The 24,763-nt window shown below is 40.1% G+C and overlaps 1 protein-coding gene across 14 annotated transcripts in view; it reads right to left on the reverse strand.

The window, feature by feature from the left end:
- The window catches only part of KIAA1217 (KIAA1217 ortholog), a 355,505-nt gene that overhangs the window by 89,157 nt on the left and 241,585 nt on the right, over positions 1-24,763 (reverse strand). For 13 of the 14 annotated variants that reach the window (XM_077173875.1, XM_077173881.1, XM_077173889.1 and 10 more), the window contains one exon: positions 5,645-5,840. In XM_077173875.1, coding sequence (XP_077029990.1) covers positions 5,645-5,840 — 196 coding nt within the window. Of the gene's footprint in view, positions 1-5,644; positions 5,841-15,244; positions 15,264-24,763 lie in introns of those variants that run through there. The other variant, XM_077173897.1, reaches the window with a different exon arrangement.

Consider the following 24,763-nt stretch of genomic DNA (forward strand, 5'->3'; position numbering starts at 1 on the left):
GTAAGAGGTGTGTGTTTTTTTCTTTCCAAGTCCAAAACCTTTAGTTACTGTAATTTGAAGAAAAGGGAAAGAAAACAAAGTCTTGGAAAGTTGGAAGGAAAACCTTAGAGTATTATAATTTCCTAGGGTCCGTGTTTAAATTCATTAATTGGAACTAGTTGTTTTAGGCTGTTTTTCCAATAGACCTGTCAGTCTCTGTTAAGCCATCTGACCACAGCAGCAAATATTTACATGACCTTTTTGCATGTTGGCTGCTTTGCATACACTATAAAAGGCAAGATAGGGAAAATTCTTTAAGATGTCTGAATACATTAAAGTTATACTCAGCCTTAACTTGAAATGCACTTCCCAGGGAGTTCCTCTCCCATGAACTAAACCAAAGTTCTTGCTGACTTCATTAGGCTTAAATCATGCCCTGAGGAATCAGAGGGCAGTGCCTCTACTAGCAAATCACAGGTTTCTCATATGAAGTCTATGGCAAGTCACACATCTTTTGTCTGATTTTACATGCCTATTTTAATTTCTAGCTCCTAAATAGTAAGTAGCAATTAATTACCTCCAACATATCAGTCTACCTTTAGCATTTATATTTTTCTCTGTGTACCTTACAGTATCTTCCATACACATGAATAGAGAGTTATTTCCACTGCCAGCTGAAAAGCAATGATCTGTCTCTCTGCAAAGGTTTTGCTATGAGTGAAAATGACACTGTGGCACTGACTTTCTTTTTTAACAGTCTGAGAAACATCTGCAAGAAATGCTATAAAAGATTGAGGCATTATGATTATAGCCAGTAATGGCATTCCCATATAAGGTGGCAGCAAACTAATTAATCAGACACGAAAATCTGTGCCTGCCAAAACTTGGGTTTGGGTTGGGGGCTAATAAATAATAATCAGAATACTCCATGATTGCTTAAGACCCTCCCCATGCCAATCCTTAAGCATTTGTATAATTTTACTCCTTTATGTAATCCCTCCAAATGCAAATAAAATGCAAATGTTGGCAGGCTCAGACATTTCTGAAGAGGCCTTTTCACACCACCTAAGGTTAGGCACAGGTTTACCAGCAGGGAGCCCAGTCCTCCTTTCCTCCTCATCCATCTGGACTGGAGTGGCTGGGTGCCCTGGCTGAGGCACCCAAAAAAAGATAATTGCAACCCTTGAGCCATCAAGCTTCATCCTCCACAGTCACTACTCAAGCCCAACCCTGTGCATTTATGGAAATCCCCCTGTCCCGTGTCCTTCCTTCACCCAGCCCTGCAGGAGCACCAAGAGCAGTGGCTGCAGTGGGGAGGTGGTGACCACACCTGCCCCTCTGGGCTCTGACCCATCACATCGCCTGCCCCGGGCACTCCATCCCCACACAGCCTGCCAGTGCCTGCCCTTACCAGGATGCTGCCCATTGTTTGGACAGATGTCCCACATGAGAGACCACAAGTGAACATATTTGTCAGCCTTCATTTCACCAAGGAGGTACCGGAGCAGGGACAGCAGCGAGCTGCAGTGTGGGCACAGGCGGTGCTGCCGTAAGCTCGCTGGATGCCTGTCAGGTTCTGCTTCCTCCAGGCAAATTGCAAGTGAAGTTTGCTGAAAGCTTTTGAGCACTTTCCAGGTTTCAGATGATTCTCACTGACAGTTTTGCTAGATAATTTTTTTCCCACAGTTATCGCACTGGAAAAGCTCCCAGCTTTCAAATACGTATTTTAAAATACATTTAATTTTCTCTTGCACAGTGAATTCATTTATTTTAATATCTTGCTTTGTCTCCAGGCTGCACAATGGTGAAGCAAGTGTTGATTTCTAGTTTCCTTAGCCAAGAAAGACTTAATTTCAAAAGCTGTGGCTGAAATTTTAAATGGGCCCACAATAGGAATACTGTTTCTAGGTCAACTCCACGTGAGTACCATGTCCTGTTAGATTAGCCTGACTGACAAACCCATGATAGTGAGGTAGCCAAAATGCATTTGTGTTGTTCCTTCTCAGGCTCCATGTTAATTCAGACCACAATTTGAAAACAAACTGACTCATATATAGCTAGTAAAATAGGAACCCACAGAATAATTAGAATTTGAAAAAGAAAACATCAGTTTTTTTTAAAATGCATTGAGATATACAACGTAAAATAGAAGTTTCCAAAAGTTGATTATTCTCCTCGCTGAAATTATGTTCACTTAGAATCAAAACATAATTTTTATTTAAATTATATTAAATTAAATTAATAGATATAGAAAGGGAGGTGATGATACATGGATTATTTCACATCATATGACTGGAAGTACGTTCATGACACTTTTAAAACTAAAGTTATAAACAGTTTTCTGTTTTTTAAAAATAAACATTCCCCTTTTACAGTTGGAAATAAAAAGGACCACAGAATGCAAAGCATCTCAAAAGTAAAATTTCAGAATGTTGCTGATGGTTTTGTTAGAACACAGTGGCAGAAGAGATCAAAAAGGACATTATTATAAAAGAAATGCACATAATAGTAACAATAATAATAATATAAAACTGAACTATTTTGGAATACTTTTTATCTTTTAAACAAACTATTTGTTACTAATTGGTTCCTGGAACTGCTTGAAAAAGGCAGATTGTGGGGTGATGACAATGTATTACCTTCTATTTGTCTAGTATGATGATCCCTTAAGCCACACACATATCTGTGACCCCTCCTAAAAACTATCAACTGAAATGCTTCATATTACATTGCCTCCCTGTTGTTTGTTTACTTTTTTTCTTTCTCCTGCATTTGGCCTGTTCATGATGGGATAAGCTGGGACCTTGTCTCTGGCACATGAAAGAAAGGGGGTTTTGCAGGGCCTGAAATCCTGGCCATTAAATAAAGCAGCGTATCTTCACGTGGCTGTCCTCCATTCATTAGGGCATGGACAACACATTTCAGTACATGCAAGAGATGCTAACAAAAGGGTTTAAGAATGAATTTCTTAACAGTGAACTTATGGTCCTCCCATCTTAGCAAAGACACTATTGAACTGCAAAATTTCAGGGCAGCAATGATGGTCAGGTGTCCAGGATGGTTTCTGGATGTGCAACAAGTGGTTATAGCAGCACTTCTCAGCTGCTATAAATGACCTGAATGAAAATAAGGACCTGAGGGAAATAACCGGCCAAAGCAATCAGATATGGGGGAAGCAGATAGCAATCTGATGTTTGCTGTCACTTCCAACACAAGGACTAAGGGGCATAACCTAGAGCTGATAAATAAATATAAAACAAAGCAACAGGAAAGCAGTGGTCGGGCAGTAAACCAACAGGAACTTGCTGCCGAAGTCACAGATGCGCTGTGGAGGATGTGAAAAATTTACATGGGAATCAAAGGTGGACTGAACAAATACCCGGAGGAGACATCCCTTGGTGGTTATTATACAGGTAGAAACCATAACCAGGAAATCCCTAAGCTGAAAATACCTTGAGGCTGAGAACACTTGGGGGAAGGATCACACATACACACATGGAGGACAGGGAGTGATTCAGGACACCCAGCACAGGCAAGTCCTGTCTGACCAAGCCAGTGGCCTTCTGCAGTGGGCTTCCATAGCAGTGGACAAGGGGAGGGCTTGCCCTTTATATAGACTTCTGTAACGCCTTTGACATGGTCCCCATAACATCCTTCTCTCTAAATTAGAGAGAGATGGATTTGATGAGTGGACTGGTAGACTGATAATTAAGTGGTTGGATGGTTGCATCCAGAGGGTAGTGGTCAATGGCTCAGAGTCCCAATGGACATCAGGGACAAGTGGTGTCCCTTAGGGTCTGTGTTGGGACCAGTGCTATTTAATATTTTTAAAAATTACATAGATGAATGGATTGAGTGCACCCTCAGCAAATTTGCAGATTGCACTCAGCTGTGTGGTGCTGTTGACAGGCCAGAGGAGCAGGATGCCATCCAGAGGGACCTGGACAAGCTCAAGAAGTGGGCATGTGGGAATCTGATGTGGTTTAACAAGACCAATGCAAGGTGCCCCGAGTCAGGGCAACCCCTGGTATCAGCACAGGCTGGGGAAAGGGCAGAGTGAGAGCAACCCTGCCCAGAGGGGCTTGGGGGTGCTGATGGGTGAGAGGCTGGACATGACCCAGCCATGTGCACTCCCAGCCCAGAGAGCCAAACCTGCACTGGGCTGCATCAAAAGCAGCCTGGACAGCTGGTAAAGGGAGGGGATTCTGTCCTTCTGCTCTCTTGAGACACCACCTGCAGTGCTGCCTCCAGCTCTGGGATCCTCAGCCTGCACAGTGTGGCTGGACTGTGAGTTCCAAAGGCTCAACCACTTAACATTACATTGAAGCAAATACAAATCTTACAGAAAATCCTAGGGTGAAGTAAGCCATCCTGGCAATGCCCTAGCCAGTAATGACTTAGTATAGTATAGTAAAAATAATAGTGCATGTATAGTAAACATACATGTGCTCTTAAAAACACCTCAAAAGGAAAAGGTCTTATCCAGGTTGAAGTATCACAAATTTCTCCTCCAAAAGCCCAACATACTGGTGGCCCAGCAGGCTGTGGGAGGGCAGCCATTTGTGAGCTGACATGGACAAGGATCAGCTTCTTGTTTCCAGCCCCACTGCTCTTCACTTTTCAGCTGTGGGAGGGTAAGGGACCCCTTCCAGCCCTGTTTTCTTCACACTTGTTGTGTTTGTCAGATATCATAATACTCTTGACAGAAACTGTCTTAGATTATTGAGAGATGAGTAAACCACCGTGACAAGCTTACAAGCATGGTATGATTTACAGTCCAGCCTTTGATTTATGTCACTCTGTATATTGGAAGATGAGCCTACAGGAAAGCAGCATTTCAGTTTATTACCTATGAGCAAAACCTGCCTTCCTCAGCAATCCACAGATGAGTTACGTGCCTTCCCACAACGCTTTAACTGCCCTCTGGTGTCTTCCCTCAAAAGAACAGCCTTTACTCCTACTATCCATCAGCTGAGCTGAGTCTCTGAGACAAAATTCACCATCATAAAAGGAGCTCTGGTTCACAGCTGGGCTGGATTCAACCGTGAGATATGGGAAGAATGCAGGAAGCAGAGCTGTCCACCTGTGCTGACACATCTTTCGTGTCACTGTGCAGACAGAAGGGCATTGCCCCAAAGTAAAGGGCATCTCCATCAGCATATCCATTGAAATCCTTGGCCTGGAAAGCTACTGCCACACAAATACAAACCTTTTCAATAAGATGGATTACTAAGGCAATAGTATCTCTAGGTTTCTTTCAACTAAGTCTGGCTTTGAAGAGATGACAAAGTGAAAAACCTGTGTCTGCTGTCTGAAAATGAGGGTACAATCTTGCATTAAGTTCATCGCCAAATACTGTGCAGGATTGGCAGGAATGTTTGCAACAGTGGATTTAACCATTACCCAGCATTTCATCTCTCTCTCCTTGCATTTCTACCATGCTCCCATCACACCTTCAGATCTTATGAAAATAATTTAACCATTCCCCTGAGTTACTCAGTATCCCATATTGAGTTAATTTCCAAAGAACAACCTGACATGAAAAATAATGTGCTACCAAAGTCTTTACTTTTTCAACCCCAACCTATTTAAAGACTGTTTTAAATCCACAAATGGAAAACACAGACTTAACACAGAATGGAGAAGGACTGGAGCAGGCTCTTACCCAGTGATCTTTCCTTTGTCTGGTTTGCTGACCGCACAACGGGAAGACTTGCCCGCGTGCGGCTGCCCCTTGAAAAGGGGGTTGGAGAATCACCTTCAGACATGACCTCTAAGGAATCAGCAGATGCTTCAGAGAGGTGTTCTGTGTGGTCACCCAAATTGGGCTGTGGGCTCTGGGATGGCTTCGGGCTTCTTGTCTGCAAAACAGAGTATTTCCTTATTAGTCTACTGAAACCAGAGTGTGGGAGGAAAAAAAAAAATCAAAGAGAAGAAGGAAGGAGTCCAATTCTTCAAATTCTGGTATGCTGGAGGTCACTTGTATAGATTATTTAGGAAAAGTGTCCTTGGATATTCTGCTGCAGTTTTTATGGTTGTATATCCGCATTGCAAATTTTGTTGCTAACAAGGCCATGAGGATAGCACTTGTGCTGAGGAGACATACAGTAATGCCATTCTCCTTGTCCACACACACACAACTCACACATACTCTAGTTTTATCAAATCTGCTAAGAAAAATCCTCTGAAAAGCAGTACTGTAATGGAGTAGCAAAGCTATCAATTTCAGTATCTTCTGCTGCGCCATCTATGCAAGGTCCAGGTCATGCAGCATAGCCAAAACAGCAACCCAACATTTCTAGTTGAAATCATAAACAATTACTTTTTTTTGTTGTTGCACCAGCATAAATCAGAACTGTCTTCATTAACTGACCAAATTAATTATGACTTTTACTGCGAAATCATATTAGTAATTGATAAACACAGCTTCGGGGAAAAAACCCAACTCTTCCAGCAGGGGAGAGATATGGTTTCATTTATGCACTTCTACCAAGTCTTCACGGTAGGATCTGCCTAGTAAAAACACGTTCAATAGGAAATAAAATGTCCTGAACATTTTTTGCAAACTATAAATGACATTAAAGCCCTTTCCACAAAAAGGGGTTGCTTTAAGAAGCATAGTCAATATTGTGTAGTGTAACCCTCTCACAACCACATGTACTATTACTCTGGAAGAATAATTTCCTGGTCTCTCTCAATCAAACCATATCACAACAAATGGGAACATACAAAGCAGAAATTCAAAGCAAAGCAAGCTTACTAGGTTCCAAACCCAGTATGTAAATATGAACTTTACAGACATCTATAATCAGCACCAGGCACAAGATAGCATTAAAATTATATGTTTTTACCTCCCCTATCATTTCAGGTCAGATGCTATTATGTTAAAAATCCCCTGTATCAAAATCAACTTCAACTCTAGGTTTGAAGCTGCTGTCAAGATCCAAACAAGATTATGCTTCTTTCTGGAAAGCTAAGCTAACTAATCTTGCTGACATCTGTTTCTTTCAGTGGTTTTTCAAGTGAAATGAGCAAAAGTCATTTCAGCATCACATAATATTCCTTATGTGACTTTGAATGTATGAAGAGCTTCAACTTTTATTACATTTTCATTAGCTGGCTGTAGAGGTCTGTTCTTGCCAAGTTGTGCAGTTGCTCACAAATTACAATTATTAGATATATCTCACAAGAAAGTAAATCCTCCAGAACTATTAACTTTCTAAATGCTAATATTAAAATAGTAGGTACTATCCAATGTCCTACAATGAAATTGTTCAAGAGCATTGAATATTATGCAGGACTTAAAGCTAACAACATTTGTTCTAAAGTATGCTTTGAAGTGCCTCTGACATGGTCAGCATTAGTCTGCAGGTTGTAAATACAAGGACTTGTGCCAGGAAAGTTACAGAGGTGGCAAGTGACCTGCAAACACAGAAAAGAATCTGATAAGACAGTACTTCTTCATTAAACTTTCCAAAATGGCTTGTTAACCATCACTGCTGAAGTATTTTGTTTACACAGGCATATTACGGAAGTATTACCAAGCCAAGATAATACAGATCTGTAGCTCCTTGTAGTGATTAAAAACTTATCTGTATAAATCCATTCACAGGGAGCTAGAAGGCATATAATTCTCCCTTTCTAGAAAACCATGACTAAAAGAAACAAGATTAAAAAAAAAATAAAGGCAACAAAATCAATCTACAAAAGATCCTTCATTTCAGTTTGTTGGGAAGGAGATTGCTTTTAATATATACTAATAAAATGGAAATATGGATCAAGCTTATTTTGCTTTGCTTTTGCTTATTTTTTCTCTTCAATGTATAATAAAATAATCCCCAAATGTCATTTGAGACATGCAGTTGCATGTGTATTGTTCATTGATAATATGAACAGATGTATATTTGAGGAGTAAGGGGACACTTTATTACCAAAATCAACAGGCACTGATTTAGCTGAGCAGTTGCCCAGTGTGTCCTGTGAATGCACAGATGGAGCCAACCTCAGCACTGCTGTGTTTCCTTGGTTGTCCCCGGGGAAATGCTGCAGGACCTCAGACACAGCATCCCAGATCCCCACATATGACATGATGTCATTACTGTAGCTAAATATGTTGGGTCTAGCTGAGATAATTTTCTCCATAGCAACCCTCACAGTGCTGTACTTTGTATTGGTGGCTAGAAGGTGTTGATAGCATACCATTATTCCTGCTACTGTTGAGCAGGGCATGCACAGCATAAAGGCTCTCTCCAACATTCTCTCACTCACCCAGGAGGCTGTGGGTGGGCAAGATCCTGGCAGAGGATATAGTCAGAAGGGCTGACCCAAAATGACCAAAGGGATACTTCATACTCCCTGATGATTGTTCAGCAATAAAAGCTAAGAAAAAGGAGGAGGAAAGGGACCATTTGTTACTGCATTTGTCCTATAGAGCAACTGCTACATCTACTGGAGCCTGAAACCTCAATTCCTGGGAAGAGCCTGGACATCATCTGCTGAAGGGGAATACAGAATACTTTGTTTACTTTAGCTCCCACAATTGGCATTTGCTTTTTCTTTATTAAACTGCATTTATCTGAAGCCATGACATTTTCCCATCTTATTCTCTCCTCTGCATTCCAGCAGAGGAGGGGGGATGGAGTGGCTTGGTGGGTAGCTGGTGTTCAGCCAGGGTCAACCCACCACACTCAAAAAGATCTTTTTCAGCAGCCGTCATTTCTCACCACCAGTGCTGCAGCTTTCTGAAGCAATCCAGAGGCACATCATGGATTCTGCTCAGATACTAATCCCAGTCTTCCTCTTAATCCACCATCTCAAATCCACAGGAATTCCACTCTAGTAAGTGGAGTGACACCAACATAAAGCCAATGCATGCTATAAATGAGATCCACCAAATACACACATGAAGTGTATGAAAAGCTTCAAGTTATTTGTCATGCTAAACTTCTGTAAACATTATATACCAAGATTCTGAATTTTAAACAGATTCTAAAAAAATTCCCAAGCTCAGCAACAACAGTGGGTATTCAAAAGAGATATGACTGCAGATTTTATAGGAAAGAATTTTTGTTATTGGGAACAAGCACATGGCTGATGCTTCTTAATAATCAAGTGGATTCCTAGGTATGACTTAGGAAAATCAACTCATGCGGTGGGGAAGGAGCCAGCAACGTTTACAGAGCTATAGCTGCAAGTATTTGTAAAGATTTTTGAAGAAAGCAGTGCAGAAACCTTCAGCATGGTCCAACCTTGTAATAATTACTCAGGATGATGATTCTAATATCAAATAAGAAAAATAAGACAAATGTCAAATAAATACTTAATAATAACAACGCTGTATATGTTTTTTCCACTGAATGTTCACTAATATTAAATTGCTTAAAATAATACTCCAGCAAGTGTCATTTTAAGAACTTTTCAGGAATGAGCACACAGCACAAGCTTTCACAAAATAAATGTTGACCCCAATTCTCAATGTTTCAGGACTCAACAGAGGACCCAACTAGAGTCATAGTCTAGACTGCTGCTAGGTGAGTCAGAATGGTGCTCAAAAAACCCTGAAATACCTAACAGAGAAGAAAACTCAAGATGTACCCACTAAGGAACAGCATTATCCAAAATTAAAATGTGTAAATAGAGACTCCACAGAGGCAGACAAACTCAAGGAAATGCTGGCACATTCCAAGCCACCTCGGGGATAAGTGCCAGAAAACAGAAGGAGGTTCAGAAGAGGCAGCAGATCTCTCTCCCCCCTCTGCCAATACCAGTTAGGTTACATTTCCTCAGCCAGCCATGGTCTTTCCCCCCAAGCTGTATGTTAGGAGGCACCCCCCTGAATGTTTCTTTGTGCAATAAGGTTCATTTTTCACCCAGCTGAGTAGAGCTGACCTTCCTTAAGGATTTCTCTGGTAAAAGATACTCTTTGTGCTAGTTCTGGGTTACAAGATCATCAGAAAAGATAGGCCAAAACAGGGATGGACCATTCTGGTGTAAACTTACATGTAATTACAGTGTAAACTTGCAATTAATTTGTGCTTTTTGATGACTCTTTTACTTAGGATACACTATTTTATTTACAAGGATATAGACCCTTGTAACCTTTTCAGGGTATATATTTAAGTACAGCACATGGAGCTAGCAATTACAGAAGATATTTCAACTGCTCCTGGAATCTGACAAAGAATTAAAACTGTAGTTGATCATGCCTCATGACAGACATCTGTCTGCTATAGCTTGGCAAAAGAATGCACTTTCAATACATCTGCTTTAGTCCTTTCACTGACTCAGAAAAAATAAAGAAAAAAGTGCAAGGCTCTTTAAATGCAGTAAAATTGCAAATAATTAGGAATAAAGCCTGAAAGTACCTGAATAAGGAAAAGTGAGATACTGCAGAGATGCCAATGTATGGGCAGTCATGGAGTAGCAGAGATTTTCATCAAGCCCTCTGCATGCCTCTACCTCTGGTCCTCTGCTCACATTTGTCCACACTAATCCTCTCATGCTTTTGTTCTAGCCAGTTTTATGTTTCTGTTATTCATAGTGTTCTTCTATGCTCATTTCCAGTTATTTTTTTATACTAATCTATATAACAGAAACCTTTTTTCCCTCTTTTCCTTTCTCCTGCAAATTTGCTTCACACATTTCCATAGACAAAACAGAGCTCAGAAAAAAATAATTGCACAACCTGAAGAAAGTTTTAATTTTATCTCTCAATCAATTCCCACTTTTTATTTCTTGTCTCCAGGAACTTCCTTAGCCGTTACCTTGACAGAAACTTATCTATTCAGGAGAATAATTTTACGTATCTTGGAAGTTGCTAGCACTCCTGGCAATGTACAAATGGTAAACAAAGGCACCAAAAAATAGAACAGAGGTAGTAAAATATATTTTTCTAATCACGTACTCTAACAAACGAATAGGCAGCTCCCCTTCCCCCACATTTAAGAGTCTTCTTGACATTTCAAATAGAGAGGAAAAATCAGTAGAAAAATGGAAGCCTACTCTTCTTGACTTTCAAGTAAACTGCTTGTCCTGTGACATGTGCCAAAGATGGATACAGGATATGTGACAGACTGCACATAGGCATATAAACAGGCTGTGTTTCATGTATGATGAGTTTATTAACCCTGAAGTATTACCACAGCACGTGAATTCTTACTACTGCAACAATACTTCATCATATTTGTGTCACATTATTGTTGTCTGAAGGATGGATCTGCTTTTTCCACAGATAGAGTGTTTGGGTTTCCATATTAATACACCAACAGGGTTTTACTTGCCTGGACATGCTATTAGTGACACATTACTGTTGAAGAGAAAGTGAACGCTACCCATATTATTTCATTTTTAAGCATTTTCCATATTTTTCCACAGCACTTTCTCAGAAAAGTTAAATGCTTATACATGGCTGTATAAACTAAATTTTGTATTACCTCTGTGCAACTGATGTATTTGGATACTCTGTCTCACTGAGGGAGCTGGGTGTGAGGAGATGACTCAGCAGCTGAATGCAACATCAAACCATCTCTTATAACAAACTCACTTCTGTGCTTCTGGTGCTTTTTCACCATTACAAGATGTAAAAATCTGTGGCATCTTTCTTTGGGATGCCATCAGCTGGAAATGGTACCATGCCAGGAGCAGGCACATGCCAGCATCCGTGTTCTCCAGAGCTCAAGAGGGTGGGAGGGAGCTGCCCACTCGCCCATATACAGATCCTGCAGGCGCTAGTTATTCTGATGCCTGCTCATGGACTAACACACGTCTAGCTTTCATTTCTCTATTTCAAACCCAAACTTTTCACTCTTTTCTGTTGAATCAACAACAACAAGTTACAAAGCCAGTTCTTTCTCACAAGCAGCTCAGTTTGGTGGCAATATGGATTTCTATGGCCAGAATTATTTCCTCTTTGATAAGGAGAAACGCCTGAGCCATGGCTGCCCACCACCCTAGCAGTGAAGCAAGGTACCCCACTTGCCTGGAGCCTCCTCGGCTTGGAGGTTCTGTGCCAGATCCTGCCCGAGCTGCCCCGGGGGTGCCGAGGGCAGCCTGAGCTCACCACGCTCACACGGGAGCGATGCCAGCAGGGCACAAGGCACAGAGCCCTCCCCCGGCCACCTGCCGTGCGGTCATTGAGCCAGGCAGTGAATTCGGCGTGTGCTGCCCCGGAGCAGATCTTGGCATGCTCTGAGAAAGGGAGGAAACAGACCCAGAAGAACTTCTCCAAGTAAGGTAAATAAAGCATTCCTCCTCCCTGCCATGGTGAAAGGAGGGGAAGATACCTCAGCCATCAGCACCGGTAATGCTCAGTCACAGCCACGCACCACCCATCCTGTGACAGGCTCTGGATGCTCCAATGAGTGGACATTTCACTCAATTTATTCGAAGGTAAATAAACTCCTCTCCGCTTATGACAGGATCTTTATCTATTACTCTGTATTCATTGATGCTGACCCCAGTTTTTTCCACCCAGAGGAAAAAAAACATGTCTAATGATGGGACAGAGTTTATCTGCCATATTTTTAGGTTGTAATGATATTCAAATCATCCTAAAAATCTGCACGTTTTCCCACGAGCCTTGCTAGCTCCTGTTGGTGGCCAGCTGCATGCTCCCTGCTGTGGCAAGCTGCCAAAACTCATTTCTTTTAATCCTGAGTGCTGTGAATCACCGAGCAGGATGCTCCCCCTAGGCAAGACCATGACTTGCTCTTCAGCTGGTTGATCCCCAGAGTTAGCAAAAAAAGTTTTTCACGGAACTATTATAAATTACTAACATAAAACAACATTTTCCATTTTTTTTTTAAACTGTAAGCAACTAGATAAATTGAAACCTGTTTTTCAGGAAAGCTGTGTGTCTATAGTAAAGATATTCATTAGGAACAATAAAAGCTGTAGGTGCTCAGCACTTATGCTGCCAGACCTCTTATTCAGATGTTTAATTGCAGGAACTTGCATTTGAAAATGCTGCCCTAAGGAACTCAACAGCCCGTCTAAGAGCAGCTTAATTGGTCCAGACAAGTCCAGACTGAAATATGCAGCATGCTGTGACATCTCTTTGGAATATGTGTAATATCAGAAAACCCCAAGCCATCCACATTAAAGTGTAAAAATATTTTGCAGTATGCTTCTGTCCAAATCCAAGGTTTTCTTTTTCTACAAACACCTGAGATTTGAGGGTAGAAAGTGAAGTAAAACAGAGAAAACTATTAGCCACTCACTAATAAAAAGCAAAAGTCATACTTAATGAAAGAAACCTTTATAATAAAATAATTTATCTCTCTGTTTTATTCTAGTCCTTTGTCATGTGAAGAATTTATTCACACATGAGAGTAAAATTAAAAAAGCCACGGGTCACCTCACTATTTTTCCCTGCCAAGGCTTCTGTGAGTCTATCAATTTTCCTCAGACCAAAATTTCATCTTTCACAGTCTCTGTCATATTCTTGCATCACAGCTTCAGTTTATTATTGCTTTGTTTAAATAAGTCATCCATAAATTCCAGCCTGGATATCAGCATTTGTCTTAATTAAGGCCGTATGGCAGTTTCAGTTGGAAGCTATTTTTCTTTTCCCTCCTGAAAAACTCTACTGCAAAGTATTCACAACCCAGCACGACCCTTTGCACCATCCAGGAGATGGCTGCGTTTCATCAGCAGTGGCTGAGGTAACTCCTACCTACACAATCCCCAAAATCGCCATGAGAACTGTGAAGATTAAAAGGGATGATTTAAACAAAAACTGTCATTATGCTGATTAAAGGGGAAAGATCTTTACATGCTTAAAACCACATGCAAAAACTAAGGTGGGGGGTGGGGGGGGGAAGAATACATACCAGATGCCTAAATGTACCTAGGGGATAGTGAGTTCTGATTCAAGATTATTTACCCATCCCTGTTCCTCCCACACAGGTCCCTGAAGAAAACAGGAGGGTCTGTTTCTGTGCTGTTTCCCAAAGCAAAGGCACACAGAGCAGCGATCCTGGAAAAACCTGTTTTTCTGTGCTTCTACAAGCTGAGAAGGCGCTCTGCATTAACATGCTATTTTAAAAATACCCAAAAAAGGCCCACCGACAGGAGAGCCCACCCCAGGCAGGTGGGGGTGAGGGCAGCAGGCAGGGTGCGCTGCCAGCCCCAGAGGAGCAATGGCCCAGCACAGGCAGCACACCCACACCACACACTTGTTTTTAGCCTCTACTCGTGGAAGGAACCGTGTTGAAGCACTTACTAGAGCTTGTTGCTCTGGCACCAGGGAGAGTTAGGGGGCTGCCGCAGGAGAGAGGCCGTAGAAGCTTCTGCTGCTCCTCTCTCCCAACTCGTCACCTTGCTCTTCTGCTTCTTTTTCCCTCCCTCGAGGCCACCTTGGCGAAGGGGGAGAAACCTTTCTGCTCTCCACACCTCAACCTCTCCCGCCCTTCCCTGTGGTCCCATGTTTATTGGCCTCCTTAAATCCTGAGAGGGGAAACACAAATCAGGTGCAAATGAGCTCTGCCTGCTCCGGGTCCTCCCTGCTTTCCCTCCTGGGGCTTTCATGATTGCGATTGCGCTCTTGGCTGCGGTAGAAACCACGCAGAGGCACCTTTTAGGTGTGTACCTGCAAGGCCTGTACACATCCACTGCCTCTCTGGGGGAAAAAAGGTACCTGTTGTAGGCATCCCTTCTGTATGGCATTACAAGCCATCTAGAAATGGAGGAGAAGCTCAACAGGATGAAAGGTGAAATACAGGTGACTTCAGAGGCACACTGTGCATATAAGATAATTCTGAGAGTTGCACACGTAAGATTTTTTTGCATGTTCAATACAACAATATTTACTGCTCTGCCCACAGAGCTGTCCTTAATTTTGCAGCAAGACTTGTAGCACCTAAGCCAGTTCCAAGTATGTATATAAAAGAAATATAAAGCTGGAATTGGGACAATGTTTAGGAATCACTGATTTATCAAGGATCTCCCATTCAATTTTGGTGTATTTCAGAGCATCTAATATAAGAGCTTCATGTCTGTCATGCCATTAAAGGAAAAGTCAGAATTTAAAAAATCCTCAGAGGACGCACATGCATCACACTCCCATATGCAATTAATCTATATGCATAATACTTCATTGCTGTGAAATACAGAGAGACAAAGCATGCAGATTCATATTTATTTGAGAATTTTAGTTGTGAAGCAAGACACACACAATTAAAGGGTAACAAACTCAATTCACAGCAGAGTGCAGAAAAAAGAAAGTACAGTACTAACTCTCTGAGAGGATTCAATTTTCATCATGTACCTTTGAATGTCAAGTTCTGAATGAAGGGAGACCAACATGCACTGCAAAACCTGTGGATCAAAGAGAGAAAAGAAGGGGAGGGGAGAGATAATTGTTAACAGGAAAAGAAAAAGGAGAATAATAGAAATTCAAAAAGAATAATGTGTACATACTGAAAGTATACTGAATGAAGAGAAGAGAAGAGAAGAGAAGCACTGAAAAACAATGAAGGAAATGCACATGTGGCAGAGAACAATACGCTCTATCAATACTTAATATATAATATTCTCAGAACTCTTGCTGGAACTCAGTTCAGATGTGCTACATGTGGTTGTATGTCAAAGAAACAAAGAATGTTCTAATGTAAGAGTTAATGGCTGAAAGCTGAGCCATAGAGATTAATATATATATATATACATATATATATAAACCATATATGTAAACCATAACTGACAAATAACAAAACATTTCTTCCTGAGAAATGATACAGCTCTTGGCTGGAATTAGCAACAGTCATTACACTTTTGTGTTCATTTCACACTTACTACAGGGACAAGCAGAACTTAGAAATACGGTGTAACTCATGTGTAACCACAACTGAAAAAAAGAATAAGAGAAACTATGGTATGAATAAAAAGTCTTTGCCAATCACATCTCTCTTTACTATTCTACCTCTGATCTTGAACCCTACAGAATGTGAGAATTTGCTAAAAGGGGTTTAAGGGCCAAAAAAACCCAACTATTTTTTCCTCCAACACATGAACGAGATGCTAATTGGAGGGGAAATTGCCTACTGACGTTTGAGTTCACAGAGGTGGATGTCCTCTATTTTCCTTAATCTTCATTTGCCTGTGGGTAAAGGAGATTTTTGTAGAGTGCTCTAAAAAACCTTCTCTAAGCAATCAATTTCTCCTTCAACAAAGTCAGGCTCCCACAACTGCTGCTTCCCAGTTCAGAACATGCAGCTATTCATACCAGGCAAAGAAATGCAACTGCTTTGACAACAAGGACGTCATTGTTAAAGAATCTTATTTAACAAGTAATTATAATGCCAACATCACAATTAAGAGTGTAATTCAAAAAATCTTTTGAATTTTACAAACCCAGAGGATATGAGCATGTGAGAGCTGATTCTGGGGATGAGATAAGCAACTTGTAAGTATGCTATGATTTTTCATGCTTTTGTCCGTTGGATACTTTGGAAGGGCAGTACCATTTTATTTTAAAGAGAACAATAGATCATTTTTCTCCCTATGATAACTGCATAATTTAGAATTGTTCAAGTAAAATGTGATTTTTACAAATAAGCTATTTATGCAAACACAGTACAAATTAAATGTAGCCTTCCGGCAACAACTGGAAACATTCCAGTTACAAACCACAAAGACAAAACAGTCTGTTGCTAATGTCTCGGTAATACTGAAACTATATTGGGGTTTTTCATGTTTTTATACTGTTACCACCCCATATAGGCAAACCTGAGAAACCCTTCTTGGGTTTTATCAAACAATTCTCTTTAAAAAGAAAAAAAAGGAAAAGGATCATATAAGACCAAGTCCCTTCTCAATGCCAAACACACAAGACTTCCAAGGGGAAAAAAATCATCCTGCATGTTTGCTTGACATTCAGGCATCATTATACATCAAGGCCACACTTCAGAAGGGACATTACTCTGCCCAATGGTAGCTTTAAAAGTGTGCAACAGTCACCCTTCCTAAAGCCATTGCATAGGATCAACTTGAGCTACTTTAGTTTCCTCAAACCTTGTCACCTCATGGAGGATTACAATTGTTTCACTTTTCTCTGGACTTTCCTAGTCTCAAAGGAAGTGAAACATGAATTCTGACCTAAGTGTGGGTAAGAAAATGAGGATGCTTGAGGAAAGCTGCAACACTTCTCACCCTCAATCTAGAGAAATCCTTAACTCTTCCCCTCCTCTCATCACAATACGGTATTTATTTTAAAGCAAGTAGATGAACGAAGATATGCAGTTAAAATACATAAAAAGAGTCCACCTTAGATCCAGAAGTCTCTCCCTCCTCCTGCAGGAATTGATTTGAAATCATATGGATATGCTGCTGGATTAGGAGCTAGTGTTCTCTGAATAAACACAGCTTTGCAGAAAAGAACCACACACAAGTCCAGACCCACAACAGGAGTGCAGCAGGAGGCTTCTTCTACTCCTGCATAAGGCACCTCCAGGAGACTGACAAGGCATCCATGGTGTTATGTAGCAAACCAGATCTCCTACAGAAGATCCAGACATGCCAGTGTGGGAGAAATATAATTAAGACCATTACTGCAGCCCACGTAAAGACGTTATTATGAATGAAATTTGAAGACATTTGGGTCTGAATCCAAACCTGAAGCATGGCTTCCTTTGGATCTTTCCAAAATATTTCTTAACTGTCTGCATTTCTGTCCAAACTCAACACCACACTGATGCCTTCATCAGCACTCCACTAACCTCAGGGGTATTTAAAGATGGAAACCAATAATGATCTCTTTTTTCCTTTACTTCTAGATTGTAGAGGAGTATGATTTTTTTCCATCTATCAGCAAGCATATGGTTATATATAGTCCACAATGATTGGAAATGAATCCAAGGAAAGCTTTCCAACTTCCAAATGCAGCAAGGGCTGCGATCTCTCGACTCCAGGGACAGGTTTCTGGGACAATCCCCTGTCTTCTGCTTCCCTCACCAACTCAGTCATTGTTCCAGAAAGATGAGGCATCAAAACAAATATCCAGCATGAGGAGAGAGGATGTTGGAGCAAATCCCAAAGAAGATTAAAAAACCCTGGACTTGACTTACTAAGAAATAAGGAACTGTAGAGTGCAGAACACTCAACTAACGTGCTCTGAGCAACCTCTGCTGGCCAGCAGATAGGATCCTATGCCTTCTCCTAAATGGAGTTGTACAAAGCTTGTGATTTCATTTTCATCTATGAGTGCAGATCCTTAGCTGGCTTGAATGAACATTACTTGACCAGCTCAAACAGTGCAAAGAAAACCTGTGAAAGGGCCTGTCACTTCCCAATGAGATGGAAAAAAGACCAGGATTTCCACTTTCTGTTAATACCCTCAGAGCACAGAGGCTCCTGTTGAAACTAGTGTTATGTTTTTATGAGTTGTGGAAGCAAATAGTCAGACTACAAGAGGCACCAATGCTTGTACATGTTGGACTGGCATGCAAAAGAAACAGATTAATACAGGCAGATGCACACAGAAAAGTAATACATTAAAAAATCAACAAAAGAACATAAGTAGTTTCCTCTGGAAAAAGGTGGAAAATATTAGAGGCCAAGAAGAGTAGAAGCTGGGGCTGGAACATAACACACAACTAAGAAACAGTTGCAGAGTGTTACCACTGGCAGGTATGAGCAGAAAGGGTGTTACATTTGAGAAAATTTTGGGAGCCAGACATCATTGTAATGGGAAGAGTACCAGAGAGGAAGGAAACAGCTGCAAAACATGTTGCTTTTGAACTTTAAACCTAAATTGAGCAAGTGGTGGCCCTGGAAGAGGGTGTAGAAGGCTAAGAGTCGTAGGAGGAAAGCAAAGTTTTCCAGGAATGTGCTGAATGTCATCAAAGGAAGACATAAGGAAAGTCTGGTGAACACCACTTGTAAGGTGGTGCCCAAAGGAATATGCAGCAGCTTAGGGAGGACAAGGATTAATACCCTGAGGCTGACTGACTGTATTAGTCATTATCCCAGAGCCCTCAAAACAAGGGTGAATGAACTGCAAGTCTGCCTTGTGGGATCTGCTTGCTAAGCAGATCAAAGGAACATATTTACCATTTTAAGCAGGATCAGACCTGTTGAACACTGAAATTCTAAGTCTCCAGAGGAAAACACAGATGCTTGAGACATTTGTGTTGATGATTTAGTAGGAGACATCTGTCCCCCTGAGTCAGTCTGAAATAATGTCACAGAAGGGTATTAGGAGCACAATGTGCTCCCTCCGCAGGAATGCAGCACTGCTGCTCTGGCTGGCAGTGACATACAAGCTGAAATGCCTTTTCACTGGCAGCACTGCAAAAGAGGAGCATTTTAAGATTTCCCCTTCTTTTTTGTTCTGTGTAATATGCTGTTGATTTATGCTTCTGATGGATTTCAAAAGGGAAGTCCTTACAAAAGCAGAATACATTAAACACATTGCATTTATCATGGGTCACCCAGAAAGATGACACTGTTGTTGAGAAAAAAAGCAGCTAAAATCAGAGAAATGCAGGAGTACAGAATGAAGCAAAAGGAGGCTAAGCCAGGACCCCAGGACATTAGGATGACAATTCGTGTTCCTTAGGTTTACAGTCTCTGGGTGAAATCCTGCAGAGACATGCAATCAGCTGAAGCTGCAGGGAAATGATAATGAGAACACAAAGGGCTTGAGATGAGTATGTAGATGATGATATACAACTAAATGAGATGCTGACTCATAAGTCCTCTAAAACAGCTTGAAACTGAAGGAAGGAAATGAGGATCAACTGCCTATTTCCTGTGCACAATGGTTTTGTGGGGAGGATGCGAGAAAATGGTGTTTCTCAACAATGCTGGGATGGGAAAAAGTGAGGATAGTAACTCAGCTGGGATCAGGCCCAAGAGGTTCTTCCAACAGAAATGTTAAGCACACAAGTATCTGCCAAAGATGGGAAAGGGTGAAGTCTTTAATCACATGAAAACACAATCAATGTACAGGATCAAGTGCAGGCATCTACACGACAGCTTTTAAACAACTGTGGGGGTGAGGGGTGACACAGGTGGTGATGGCCAATGACAAATGGTGCTACAGGAAGCATGGAAACAAAAACCCCCGAAATTCAAACCAGGAATGTACTCAGAGAGATAGCAAAGGAAGAGGTCTGCACAAAACATTATGACTTCTTATGTTTCAAGATTTACATTTTCCAGGACACTCTACATCTACATATCCCTCAAGCTGCACATACTCTTTAGCTCAAACTCAATGAACATTACAGCTGAAAATGACATTTGTTAACCAGGCAAACTATTTTGGTTTTGATTTCCAAACAACAACAACAACAACAAATAAGAGTCTTCTCTTCATCATTGATTTCATCTTCCTCACAGTTCTTGTAAAAGAATAGCTAAAACCTTGTGTTTCATTTTAGTGAGGATCAAACCTATTATTTTATATGATTTCATATAATATATATAGTAGATTTTAAAAGCAAACAGCCAGAACAAGAAAACAAAAACCTCAAGGGAATTCAGATCACAGTCCAAATTATACTTTTTCAGAGATATAAAATGCTTACACCTTTAAAGTAAAAAAATAGTCTGGTATTCAGGGGGTTCAAAATTTTTTCGGGGTCACATTGCCTTCTCCATTTCTTGTCTCTCTACCCATGCAGAGTTGCTGTGTTGAAACATCTTATTTTTGCACTGCCTCAACATAAATACAGTATTGTATCTATACTCCAGTTCCTGTACAATAGCAAAGGAAAATGTAACTCCTTGTTCACCTTAGATGACTTTTAAGTCTAGTGGTTTTTAAGCAAGAACCTGCAGGGTATTGTATATTTCAGTCTTGGCTTTATGCTTTAAGTATATAATTAAACATATAATTAGGAATAATCATAGAAGAAATCCAGGAGACTCTTTTCATTAATGAAGTTAGACACGAATATATTGTTTGGTTGCTCTTGGGCCCTAGCACCTACAGGGGTGGGGGCTTATCAGACTCTCCTCTTTCCACATTTCATAAAAAAGCAACCAAGACATTACATAAAAGATATTATTCCTGTATTTATGATTTTTCTGTCTTCCACTACACAATTTAAGTATTACTCTGCAGTGCAACATACAAACCCAGACTGGTTGGTGCAAGCTGAAGACAATATGACGACTAGTCCTAATTTCTCTGAGGTAATCTAAACCTGATTTGAATCCATGAACCTGAACTTTACTCAGTCCTTTGTGATGCAAAATTCTGTATGCAAAAAGCCTCCATTGTACAGACCTGGAAAACTGAAAAAACATTGGCTGAAGATCTCAAACTTGGCTGCCCAATGAGGCTTATGAGTTTACAAGGAGGTACCTTCCTGTGCCTCCTACTAATTCTGGTAAGATGTGCATGAAACAGACCAATTTTCAGTTAGTAGTTCAATTGAGAGTTTTCAAGCACTGACATGCAATATCTGAGATAGCCAACAATCTAAATATGGATTCAGAGACTAAACTTTACTAAGTGAGTGTCAAGAAGTTGGTAATGATTTTTCCATATTTTTCCCACTGTTGGAAATTGGAAAAATTAGAAAAATGCATTATTTTGGTTTCCAACAGTGTATCTCTTCTATTATTCACTCCCTTCTTCCTATCATTATCATCTCCTCTTGGAATCACAATATATTGCTGAAGATAAACAACAAAAAATATTATAAATCTTTATAAAGGAATAAAGAAACAATGATGACCTAAGAAGGAAAAGATTTTCATAAGCTGTCTCAAGTATTTTGAAAAGTAAGAATAATAGAGAAAATGTGATGTTTAAAGCATATAACTGTTTCTCTCTCTCATTTTTCTGTGGTATTTTTCTCCCAACATTATTTAAACAACTGGCTGACCTGGTTATTCATACAACAACCATTGCTGAAAAGCACAGTATGGTGTATGCAAGAACAACTGATGGTCTACTGAGAACAACATCCTCTGAAATGCAAAAAAATGCATGGACTTGTCATCTTTCATTGCTCAGACTTAACTGTAATGTTTCTTTAATAAGTTCTTGCTTTTGAACTTCATTTTGGCCTTCAATATTGATTAAATGTACCTAATTTTTTAGGCTGTGATCTGCTTATCCATTTAAACCTTTTAAAAACTACTCAAAATGGTAAAAATTTGAATTACTTCCCATTCAAAATTATAAGGTTACAGGAGTTGCTCCCTCACTCCAACAGAAAAAAAAAAGAAAAGGTATTTACTCAGAAGGCAGAATAAACAAAAATGTGTACACACATTTTGTTCCACCTTTTTGCTGTGTACCTCCAGAAGACAAAACAATTCTAATGGACAGGTATGCTAATAACTTAAAGCCCACAACTCCAAATGATGGTCTCAGCCAAAAACCACCATTCTAACTACTGCCCTGGACAATTTAGGAAGGGGTTTATGCAGTAGAGTACCCGCCTGTCAGGATGTCTGCCTGCTCTTCTGTTCAGCTTTTATGAAAAAAACAAAACCTACCTCATTTATATGCCTCAAAGCTTTTGTTTTCTTTTAAGGAAGTAAGTTGTAGAGCAGAAGCAATTTAGAGAACACTCATTGAGGGTAACCTGGGTAAGAAAAATTGGTGGAGAACTGCAGTGGCAACCTCATATTTTGGCAAGTCTTACCAAGTATTTCTCAATATACTAAAGCATTCTTAGAAAATTTAATTAGAATTCCCTTGACCACAGAGAAATGGGTGAATAACTTTGATCCAATCCTAGCTTTCTATGGTCTGAGAGTTAACAAGCTTTGGTTCCCATTTCAGTCATAAAACCACTTTTCTGTCCTTGGCCCACCATGTACAACAGAACTCACAGTACCTTTTTACCTTACATGGCTTCTGCAGTAATTAACTCATGAACAGTTTCCAGCACACTGCAGGGAAAACTGCTACAGAAAAGTATTACATTTATACACCACATTAAGTTTGCTCTTAACCTCTTGTAAGGATCACTGTCTTAGCACAGTAGGAAGGTTTTAGTAAGCACAGTCTCCCACATTTTCTGTTAGAACACCTAAAACTTTGAACTATAACATTAAACAAAAAAAGCCTACCTGTTTTATGATTAACTGAATTTATTATCTTCCACCTTTTCTTAAACACATACTTGTCATCTACACAATTAGAAGTGAACTATGAGCTCAGAAATGCCTTTGTGCAGCACACACCAGCTAACAATTGAATAGTTACAGAGTAATTAGAGTGGAATCCAGGAGACTAAGTCAGTCTTACTATCTCATAATATCAGTTTATCTCATATAAGTGAGACAGATAAATATCAAGTACATATAATGTTATACACAAACAGTGAGATTCTGCAAGGTCCCAAGTGATTCCTGTTTTTATTCAATCAGATATCACTACTATGATGCTAGGGGCTAATTATCTCCAGCCAACTTTAGGCTGTGGAAAATTATTGTGACATCGCTATTACAAAGCAACACTTTAAGTTTTCATTGATAAGAATATTTACATATTAATTTAATTTTCAGATTTATATATAGATAGTCAAATACTATATATTGTTCAGAAGTTCTCACTGCAATACGTTTTATTATGTACTTCAAAACTTTCTTCTTAAAATTATCTTCTCACACTTACAATGTAAACTCAATAATAAACAAACCATAACATCAGCCCATTAATCAGATATGTCAGTTTAAATATATCCTATTTGGGAAGAAAACCAAATGCTACTGGCTTTATAAACCTTACAGAACAGGGAACAAAGCTAGAGTTGGATTTCAAGAGTTGATGTCATCATTGTTCACAAGCCAACACGGGGCTTTAAAACTGAAAAGAATCTACAGATTATAAAATGGTTTCCAACTTGTAAGAGGCCAGGCTGCTCACCAGTGGATAATAATCTGCAGCAGAGTTTAGGCTTTTTTCCTGAGGACAGCCTGGGGGAGGGGATCTAACACATTCATGCAGAACAGAATGTGCAATTCTGTATTCTCATGTGCTGTAAAGAGAAATGTCATTTCTCTTTACAAAAGAGAAACATTTCACAAGTTGGGATCTTTACACAGAATACCTTTGTTCCCCAAAAACCTTTCCAGCTACAGGGCTAGCATCACTCTTAAATGACAAAGTATCAAAAATAAGGAGAAAACAAGCCTAACATCCCTGAAAGTCTTCAACGACAGGTTCTATGAAGCTCTGAGTACCTGCCCTAGTGGAAAGTGTGCCTGCCCATGGCAGGGGGGAGGAACCAGATGCTCTTTAAGGTCCCTTCCAACCCACACCACTCCATGATTAGTATGAGCCAATAGATATCTTTTCTGCATATCAGAGAGAGGTGCAGTGACAGGAGTATGTACATTTGAATTTTCTCTTCCATGATTTAGTTTTCTTTTAGCACATACACACATTTCAGAACACGGCATCCTTAGAACTGCTGAAAATTTACCAATTTGAATCTTAAAACTTTGAAATGAAGTAAACTTTATTAGACAAAACCAGATGAGCAGTACATAACTTCTTCTGCTCTTTTGTGACTCTTCAATGACCTCACATTACTCAGTGCCTTCCCTCTCCTAAATTCAGCAAAAAAATGTTATCTGTTCAAACAAAAAAGGTATACACAAATATTTGAAAAAACTGTCTCAGTTTCTTCTAATTACATGGCACAGCCTCCAACAGCCAATAAATACTGCAGATAGAACATAATGTAGGTTTGTACTTGAGATTATCCATTTGCCTGGTTACTGATACTGCTGAGAGCATGTCTTGTGAGTTACAGGTATGCACACAAAAGGAATCCTTATTCCACAGAAGCTCATGGGATGTGTTTACTACAGGCAT

This window comes from Agelaius phoeniceus, chromosome 1 (genome assembly GCF_051311805.1).
Source record: "Agelaius phoeniceus isolate bAgePho1 chromosome 1, bAgePho1.hap1, whole genome shotgun sequence".
Taxonomy (NCBI): domain Eukaryota; kingdom Metazoa; phylum Chordata; class Aves; order Passeriformes; family Icteridae; genus Agelaius; species Agelaius phoeniceus.